The following is a 10,812-nucleotide window of genomic DNA, read 5'->3' as shown; positions in this document are numbered from 1 at the left end:
AGATTCTTTTTATGTTAACCCTCTTGTCCCTCCTCCCTCATCTCCCTAGTTCCTTCTCCCTCATCTCGTTTTATAGCTCTTGAAAATCTCCCTTTCTTTTTACTCTTCCCCTTGTGGTACCTACTAAAACCTTAGAAAAGAGATGTATGTTCTGAAACTTCTGTGGGCTTCTAAGTGACGCTGAGCATGCTCAGTAGCTGGGGCAGGTTTTGTCGCCAGCAGCTGCCCTGATTCGACCTCTCCAAAAATAGACATTTAACTCTTTGAACTCCTGTTTAAAGATGTAATTCGTTTCGCTCTCTCCTCATTTTCAAGGTTCAAAGGGAGGCAGCGAGGATTCCGAGGTCCCACCGCTCTCCCAGCCAATGAGGAGCCTGAGAGGGAGGAGCCTGGGGCGGCTTGGTGCAGCTTGAGCTTCTGAGGGATTCATCCCGGTAGATGCCGAGCAGCCTGAGCTCTGCTGCATCTGTCACAGCAGAACAAAATTAAAACAAAAACAAAAAACAAAAACCAGAAGAGGAGAAATGCTGCAGACTATGGAACGCTGTAGGACTTTCTGAAACATTTGCTGGGGATTCCCGTGGAGCATGATCTTTTAAAACCAATTCTTTTTGAAGCCTGTTTGGGTAACTGGGAAAATGACAAATATGCTAAATGCAGCAGCTGATCGGGTGAAATGGACCAGATCGAGTGCTGCTAAAAGGGCTGCCTGCCTGGTGGCTGCCGCATATGCTCTGAAAACACTCTATCCCATCATTGGCAAGCGTTTAAAGCAATCTCGCCACAGGAAGAAAAAAGAAGCAGTTTATCCGGCCGCAGAGAACAGAGAAATACTGCATTGCACCGAGAACACTTGTAAAAAACCTTGTCCTGGAGTGAATGCAGATTTTTTCAAACAGCTACTAGAACTTCGGAAAATTCTCTTTCCAAAACTTGTGACCACTGAAACAGGCTGGCTCTGCCTCCACTCGGTGGCTCTAATCTCAAGAACCTTTCTGTCTATCTATGTGGCTGGTCTGGATGGAAAAATCGTGAAAAGCATTGTGGAAAAGAAGCCTCGGACTTTCATCATCAAATTAACTAAGTGGCTTATGATTGCCATCCCTGCCACCTTTGTTAACAGTGCAATCAGGTACCTGGAGTGCAAATTGGCGTTGGCCTTCAGAACTCGCCTGGTGGACCATGCCTATGAAACCTATTTTACAAATCAGACTTATTATAAGGTGATCAATATGGATGGGAGGCTGGCAAACCCTGACCAATCTCTTACTGAGGATATTATGATGTTCTCCCAGTCTGTGGCTCACTTATATTCCAATCTGACCAAACCTATTTTAGATGTAATCCTGACCTCCTATACGCTGATCCAGACTGCTACCTCCCGAGGAGCGAGCCCAATTGGGCCCACCTTATTAGCAGGACTTGTGGTATATGCCACTGCTAAAGTTTTGAAAGCCTGCTCTCCCAAATTTGGTAAATTGGTGGCTGAAGAAGCTCACAGAAAAGGCTATTTGCGGTATGTGCACTCCAGAATTATAGCCAATGTCGAAGAAATTGCCTTTTACAGAGGACATAAGGTAAGATAGAAATTAAGGTGATGAGTGAAATGTGAGAGTCTTCCAGCTGCCACTGCAGTGCTAGATACCATCTGTTGTCCTGTTGACGGACCCACTTCTTTAGCGTTTTAGATTTCTGTGACATCTAAACCTGTATTGAAATATATGCTTCCTTACCTTTCTAGTTACAAGCTGTTAAAGAACTGTGGAGTGCAAACTTTTCTGAAGTTTCATAGGGATAAGGTTTTCAGCAATCTGAAAAACAGTCTACTTAGCCTCAGTAACTATCCAAATATGCTCAGAATTCTCTCCAAAGCATTTTCCTAAAACTTAAATTCTAACTGGTTGGTCCTAGAGCATTAGAAAAAAATTTTTGTTTGGAAACTCAGTAAACACATTTCCACTGAGATGGAAAATTTAGGATGGTATTCTTGTTGTTGTTCCTTTGTTTTTCAAGAAGGGAAAAAACCCATGCTTTTACGTGAAAGACAAGTTTGACAATTTTGCGTGTCTGGTCAATGGAATGACCTCAGTCCTCAGAATTGCAGGAGAATGCGTCTCACAAATAGCATTTGCATTACTCTTAGTTAATGTTCAGCAGCATATTTTGAGACAGATAAAATGAGGCAGTGAAATGAAATTTTGCCTAGCTTTGAGGGAAAAGCTAAGATTAGAGAAGAAATGAGGATGAGAAAAGGAGTTCCACAATGTTATTTTTAAATATTAAAGATTTTCAACATCAAGTAGGTCCCTAAAATAGTTAGCCTAATTACATAAGCTTGCAGTGCATTAAAGTAACTTCAGAATATTAACTATGATGGAAATTTTTAAGGTGATGCATCTGAAATCTTAATACAAGTGAATTTGCCAATGAAATATTAAGGAACTCTAAAGCTGAAAATGGTATTTTAATTACCAAATAGAATTATTTAATTTTGGAAGCATCATCAATTATCAAAAAAATTTTAAAGTAGTAGCAACCTGAAGAAGAAAATTTAAAGCAAATTTAGGACTTCTACTCCCTCTTGAAAATTGGTCTCATGTGTTATATTAATCATACTGATTGGTCATTCCTCTTGGATCATTGAACTCAGTGATGTAAATTATAGCATGCCGTGGGCTTCTTGCATTTAAGACAAAATCCAGTAAATTGAGTTAGTCCAAAAGTGAAGTCTAATTACACATGTGTCTTGTCTTTATTTTTAGATATTTTGGTTTGATCAAAAAAGATAAGGTTCTAACATTGTTTATTCCTGTCCTATAGGATATTATTTATTTTTAACATCTTATACATATAATTTTGAAATTGTAGTTATAAATCACTTATATGTATTTTATACTTAACATTATATTGACTGAGTATTATGTTTTTTAAAAATAATACAGGTGTGACCAAAACTAGATAATAATAGTTACTCCTGATATTAATCTATATTTATTGGTTCTTAGAATCATAGATAATACTATACTAAGTAAAACAAAATAATGTGTACTTGTCTTTTAAGAAAGTCCTCAAACGTACAATATTTAATTTTATAGCTCATGCTAGGTTAATTCTTATCTCTTTTTCCCTCCATAGGTAGAAATGAAGCAACTCCAGAAAAGTTACAAAGCTTTAGCAGATCAGATGAACCTCATTTTATCCAAACGTTTGTGGTACATCATGATAGAGCAATTCTTGATGAAGTATGTTTGGAGCAGCAGTGGACTAATTATGGTGGCTGTACCTATTATCACTGCAACTGGCTTTGCAGATGGTGGTAATGAAATTTATGCTCAATCTCAAGTATATGTTTAAGATTAGTTCTCTTGAAGGTGTCACTGCTGGTTTTGTGTGAGTGAAACTGTGTCTGCAGTCATTATTCTATGGTCATTATTGGTCAGAAACAATGGCAGACCTTGCCACATCCAATAATAAGATCAGCAATATAAAAAAAAGACAAGTGGCTCAAAATACCTTTCTAGTTCTGAGATATTTCAGAGATCTCTGATGCAGTGTTGCTAGGAGTTGACCTTGAGCAATTTTAATTATTCTGTCTAACACACAATGATTCTCTAGTTTGCACTAAAATTCAAAACAAATTAATACCTTCAAAGAGAGTATTATACAAGTTCTCCCCATGTGTTGTAAACTTCAGTTCTGCACATCCTATGCTTTTAGTCTATAAATATTCTATAACTGGATTCGCCCTGATTTGTGATTTGAAGAACTGGTTGACTACATGAAGGAACCAGGAATATTATTTCAGGGAATGCTTCCTGCCATGGAACAAGGTCTCCTCTACTTATAGGTAATACAGATAACATCCTATATAGCATGATTTAGTAGCATTGTGGAGGTAGGGGTTAGCAAGTTGCAGGCATCTAATTCTATTCTATCACTGTCTCAGTGGCGTTTACCAACATTTTAATCCTTTGGAATAACTAAAAAAGATAAGGGCAAGAAGGATAACATTACAATGTTGTATAAAACCTAAGATGGGAGTTTGGGTTGTAATTGGCAAGGGCAGGGAGGAATTAATTAAAGAAGCATCATTTTCTCCTCTTCCTCCAAAATAAAATATTCTCCCTCCTCTTAAAAACCACTTGACCAAAATTGGCCTTGGTGTTGAAGGCGCTAGAGAAAAGCATGGGCTTTGTAATTAGACAGAGCTTTGCTCAGCTCTTGGCTTTCCCTCTTCCTGCCTGTATCCTCTTAGTCAGAGTAATTAAACTTTCTAAAAGTCAGTTTCCTCATCTATAAAATGAAAATCAGAAAGGCTACTTCAGAGAGTCATTGTGAGGATTTAGTAAAAGAATGTTTATAAAGTATAGAGCATATTCTTGATGTTCTTGATATATGGTGACAATTATTATCTAGAAAACAAAAGGCAACACTAATAATACTGTAACAGAATTCACACTATATTAGTTATTTTGGGTATAGAATTGAGAATCAGTAGTTATTTGTTTGAAGTCATCTAATAAAAACAAGTACAAAATTACCTTTTATTTAATATATTCAAACAGTGCTTCAATGCTTTAACCAATTCTTACAAAAATATTTGTCAAATTTGAGTCATTCTTAACCTAAAATTGTTCACTTTAGTAAATTAAGATTTGTCAATCCTTTGTGAAGAGTACTATACATATACCAAATACATTCTACAACTTAACTGTCTAATCGTCAGTGTATTTAGACTGCTAGGAAAACTAAATTTTGTTTTCATATTTTATTTTTAAAAAAATTTTAATAAGTTTATATTGAAAAGGGCACAGTTAGTAATAATACTTTTAGACTTAATCCTTCCATAATGAAATAATTACTTTTTCAAGAGTATTAGAGAAAAGACACTGAAAAACCTATGGTCTTAAGATTCGTTTTACTAAGAAACTTGACAAAATTATCAGATATTCATAGTGAGTCTCTTTAAATTTATGGATAAAAGTTTCATATATGATGTATATTAGAGATAACCCCAATGAAAAGATTATGGTGTCATTATGTTAGTCCTTGGAAGCACTGATCTTATTAGAAAACCCTGAAGTAGTGAACATAGAACAGAGAAAATGCAGCTATTAATGGTGACAAATTAACCCCACAGAGAATAGTTAGAAGTAAACAGTGTATACAAAGAATCTAACGATCTTCTGTAGGTTATGTAATAAGATGTTTAAAAATAATTCTTACAAATCCTGAAAATATCTTATTAAACTGAAGAAATAACATTAAAATTTTAAATAGAAATTATGATAATGATTTTATTTATGCAAATAAACAAGGTAATTCTTAAAGCTTCCTTTCAGAAGAAAATTTTATATAAAGAGAAGCAATATGACAATTACATAGACAAAAAGTGAATTCATATGTCAATACTATGAGAGTACACTTCAATATCTTCTGTAATTTCTAAAGTTACTACATGTATGCTTATAATGTTTATATGCATATTTTTACTAAATATATTTTACCTCTAATAATTTAACACATGAAAATATTAAGTTACCATTCTACCCAGATAAAATTACTTATTTATTTTTTTAGATAATGATATGTCTTTGAGGTTTTAGGTCTTGGAATTATATACCCTATATTCTAATCTTGTCTTCAATCTTAATTTACACATATGCCCTGCACTGTCCTTTATGTTAGAGATGAATCAAGTACACGATACTGTGTATTTTAAGACAAAAATACGTGGAAAAAAATGGGTGAATAAAACAGGTATGGCAAAGAGAAAAGGAGAAAAAGTAGGATAGAGAAAAGAATGAAATGAATAGAGAAAGAAGCAGGCCACTGTTCAGATTTTGAGTCTGCTATTTAATACTTATCCATCCTTGAGAAAGTTACATAAGCTTTTTATGTCCCAGTTTTCCCATCTTAACTATAGGGATAAGAACATATATGTCACAGAATTCTTATGAAATTATATATAAAGCATTTAATGTGCTTTGAAACAGTCCTTGGCAAATAGTAAAAACTTAGGTGGCAGCAATTGTTAATATTTACTATATTCCTACCATGTTAGCACTGGAGTCAGATTTTCTGGGTTCAAATGCTGGCTCTTTTACTTACTATGTAAGGCTGCAACTATGAGCAAATCATTTAACCTTTTTGTGCTTCAATTTTCTCATTTCCAAAGTGGGGGAAATTATAGCAGGGTAGTTACAAGGATTAAAGAAGATGACATATGTAAAACTTAGAATACTGCCTGCCTTATAAGAAATGCTCAATAGATGTTTGCTGGTATGGTTACTGTAGTTAAAGGAGCAAGGCATTTGGAAATGATTAGCAAATCAGAGGTAAAAACACCAATAGGAGGAAGAGCATGCATAATTTTTCTTTTCTTTTTTTTTTGGAGGAGAAAAGAAAAATAGTTCTATAATAGTTTTGTTATACTATTTACCTACAACTTTAAGTGAAATCTTATGGTAAGGACGGGATTATGTTTATATTTAAGTTCACATTATGAAATTTCATGTGGAATCATGCCATTTTCACATCAGAAGAGGAGCTTCCAAGTCATCTAGTCTGGAGCCCCAGAATTGCCCACGGTCACACAGATGGTTAGTGGAAGCGCTACGGATAGAAGACACTATATAATTCCTAGTGCACTGCCTTTTTCCCCTTCACCATGCTGCCTCCATATTAGCTATATTGGAACTTGCTCTAGAAGGGATTTAACTTAGTTTGACACTAAGTGATCCTGTGACCAAATGATTGAAAAAGAGGCACTGAAATAGTTAATTATGTATATTTTCTGTTTTGTTTTTTAGAGGATATTACCCCCTTTATTTTATATTAAGAGAGAGATTGAAATTATATGAAGAAAATAGTTACCTGGGAGCTATCATCTCAATTTTTTTTTTTTATTTTAAGTTCCAGTCTAGTTAACATAGTCTTATATTAGCTTCAGGTGTACAGTATTGTGATTCAACACTTCCATACATCACCCGGTGCTCATCAAGGCAAGTGCACTCCTTAATCCTCATTGCCTACCTCACACATCCCCTCCATCCACCTCCCCTCTGATAACCATTACAGTTAAGAGTTTGTTTCTTGGTTTCTCTCTCTCTCTCTTTCTCTTTTTTCCTTTGCTCATTTGTTTTGTTTCTTAAGTGCCACATGAGTGAAATCATATGGTATTTGTCTTTCTCTGACTGACTCGCTTAGCATTGTAATCTCTACCTCTATCCATGTTGTTGCAAATGGCAAGACTTCATTCTTTTTTATGGCTGGATATATTCCATTGTGTATGTATACCACATCTTTTTTATCCATTCATCAATTAATTGATGGACACTTGAGCCGCTTCCATACTTTGGCTATAGTAAGTAATGCTGCTATAAACATAAGGGTGCATGTGTCCCTTTGAATTAGTGTTTTTGTACTCTTTAGGTAAATACCCAGTAGTGAGATTACTAGATCATATGGTAGTTCTATTTTTAATTTTTTGAGGAACCTCCACACTGTTTTCCATAGTAGCTGCACCAGTTTGCATTCCCATCAACAGTGCAAGAGGGTTTCTTTTTCTCCACGTCCTTGCCAACACTTGTTATTTCTTTTGGGTTTTAGCCATTCTGTGAGGTATGAGGTGATACCTCACTGTAATTTTGATTTGCATTTCCCTGATAATGAGTGATCTTGAGCATCTTTTCTGTGTCTGTCGGCCATCTAGTATCACCTCAATTTTTTAATGTTATAGGCCACTTTTCTTCTCTTCGTATCAAGAACAGTTATGGGCAAGGCCAAAGAAAGCTGCTTATAAGTCCCTCCTGCCAGACCTTATCACAGACACGTAACAGGGTAGAAAGCATCTAAGCCACGAGCCCTGCCAGTGGTGTCTGTCTCTTGATGGTCTGTTAGTGTAAGGTGGCACATCAAAAGTAGCAACTGAGAGATACTGCTCTTAAGAATGGAACTAAACTCACCTAGTTACATGGGTGATGTTTTTTATTCCTAAAATGTACCTCCAACAAGACTATATCCATAACTCCTGTTGTATTAGTGTCTCATATTCTAACGTCAAATTATTGGAATATAATTTTATATTATGGATCAATTTGGATATGCTTCCTCTCCTGTTGACCAATTATTGTAACAGTAATTAGCAAAACATATGAAGGACATACTTTTTAGCTGTAATTAACTATTCCTACTACATAGCTATACTAGGTAGCTATAATTTTTAAAGTATAACATCCAGGCCATAAAGGACCCAGTCATTAGTGTACCACTCAATGAACTGCCACAAAGTTAACACATACATATAATCACCACTCACAAAAAATAGAAACATACCTTCATCCCAGAACCCCCATGACCTTCCAGTTTTATCCCCTTCCTCAGCCCACTATCCCATCCCCACTTATTCCTGCTCCCAACATGCTGCAGTAAAGGTAATTAATTTACTAACCATTCAATAGCGTTTGCTGGGTTTGAAACTCGTATAAATATATCATACAGTATGTATGAGAGTTCTAGTTGCCCCACAAACATTTGTCAATATTTGATGTCAGTCTTTTTCATTTTAGCGTTCTCATGAGTGCACAGTGGTACATTATTGTGGTTTTAATTTGCATTTCTCTGATGACTGATGAAATTAAGTACTTTTTACTTGTTTATTCATCATTTGGATAGCTTTTCTTATGAAGTACCAATGAGTTTTTTGTTCACTTTTAAATTGACCTCTTTTTTTCTTATTGATTTAAAAGCTCTTATGTACTCTGTAATGTGACTTTCGTCAGACATACACACACACAATCTCAAATACCAGTTTTCCCACTCCATTCTTACTTTTTCAGTCTCTTAACAGTGTATGAGAGGAGTTCATAATTTTAACATAGTTCAGTTTATCAGTCATTTTTTGTGTGTGTGGTTAGTGGTTTTATGTCCTGTTTAAGAAATACTTGCCTAATCCAAGACCATGAAGATACCCTCCTATTTCATCCTCTAGAAATGTATTGGGTTTTCATTTCACATGGGGATCTTCAATCCAATTAGATTGGATATTTCTTTATGGTATGAGGTAGGAGAAGACCATCAGTTCTTGCTGAGATTTGTGTAGGTGATAGTTTTCAATTAGCAATAATCGCTCCTCGGATACTGCCATTGCACAAAGCTTGAGACTTGTCAAGGTGATAAGGGTAAAATGCAAATGAAAAGAAATAAACTCAGGTTATAAGTCCAAAGAAAAAGCACAGAGGAATAACCTACTTTTTTTCATTTTAAAAAAATTAATAGACTTAGATTTCTTAGAGCAGTTTTAGGTTTACAGAAAAAATGATCAGAAAGTACAAAGAGTTCCAAATATCTCCTCTCCCCCCGCCCCAGTTTCTCCCATTATTTACATCTTGTATTTGTGTGGTATATTTGTTACAACTGATGAATCAATATGCATGCATTATTAACTGAAGTGCATAGTTTACATTAGGGTTTATTTCTTTGCATTGTACACTTGCATGGGTTTTGACAAGTGTTATAAAGACCTAACCTTAGTTTCTAAATGCTTTCTCACCTTTTCCGTGAATAACAGCAGATGTCACCATTTTCAATATAATTACTTTTTATTAGCGGGGCTGAAAAGTAGCAGTAAAATGAGCAGATACAATGTTAAGTATTACATCCTCAAATGAGAAACATTTGACACAATATTTCAAATATTTGGTGAGAAAAATAAAATGTGTTGACCTATGACACAAAACAAATGAGCGCCTGAGGTCATGCATTTATATTCTGAAACTAAGGAATCTGGCTTTTTCATAGAGGTTATGCAGTCGGCCGTTGTGTGCATGACAAAATACTATGGGCACTGTTCTCATAGTGCCTGCCAAAAAACAACCAGTAGAATAAAAGTCAGATGAAATCTGTTCACAGCTATTTGTAATTTTGTTGCTAAAAGCATGAAGAAAACCCAGTAGGCATTAAACTGCCAAAGCAACATGGAAAGTACCATGCCATATTAAATACGAGTCCATCTGTGCTCATGTTTTTCCTTCTTAACAGAGGCTGTTGATGCGAGCTGCTACCCAAACCCCTTTTAACCCAAATTCATAAAATTCCATAATTATTTTAGATCATCAGCCAGATTCTCTATGAGCCAAAACTATTCTGAGAACTTTAACTGATACAGCAATTCATTATTTTGGTAGCTTGCTGAGAATCCTTTGGTAATTTTTTTGTGGCTATCTAAATTTTATCACACATTTAAATGTGTTTTAAGAATATCTACATTCTGTTCCCAGTCTATTTATCCAGTCACATCTTTCAGTCCTCACTTCTACCAGCACTCGAAGCCTTTTTTTTCCCCCCATTATGAGGGAAACTAGCTAACTTCAAGGGAACTAAGGGTAGTTCTCAGGGCCGTGACTGACAACAGGGCTAGGAGGGACCATATCAGACTATCATAAAAGGTCCCCATGAACACATGGTAATTCCGATACTCAAGTGAAATCTGTGCCCGACATCGCCCATACTGTAACATGACAGGCTGTTAATCATTCAATTGGCATTGCTTGAAATTTCCTTTCTCTGTGCCATTGCTTCTGCTGTACTTGTGGTCTATTAAAATTGTACATAGTCGGGCGCCTGGGTGGCTCAGTTGGTTAAGCGACTGCCTTCGGCTCAGGTCATGATCCTGGAGTCCCTGGATCGAGTCCCGCATCAGGCTCCCTGCTCGGCAGGGAGTCTGCTTCTCCCTCTGGCCCTCCCCCCTCTCATGTGCTCTCTCTCATTCTCTCTCTCTCAAATAAATAAATAAAATCTTTAAAAAAAAAA

General features: G+C 35.8%; 1 protein-coding gene across 1 annotated transcript in view; it reads left to right on the top strand.

Moving 5' to 3' along the window:
* The first annotated feature begins 322 nt into the window (after positions 1-322).
* ABCD2 (ATP binding cassette subfamily D member 2) overlaps positions 323-10,812 on the top strand; it is a 69,273-nt gene continuing 58,783 nt past the window's right edge. The window contains exons 1-2 of the mRNA XM_006727701.3: positions 323-1,577; positions 3,136-3,316. Coding sequence (XP_006727764.1) covers positions 639-1,577; positions 3,136-3,316 — 1,120 coding nt within the window. The 5' untranslated portion in view covers positions 323-638. The remainder of the gene's footprint in view (positions 1,578-3,135; positions 3,317-10,812) is intronic.

Source organism: Leptonychotes weddellii, chromosome 5 (assembly GCF_054177405.1).
Source record: "Leptonychotes weddellii isolate Sample4059 chromosome 5, ASM5417740v2, whole genome shotgun sequence".
Lineage (NCBI taxonomy): Eukaryota > Metazoa > Chordata > Mammalia > Carnivora > Phocidae > Leptonychotes > Leptonychotes weddellii.
Note: the sequence above shows the minus strand (reverse complement) of the source record. Positions and strands in the feature narration are given on the sequence as shown.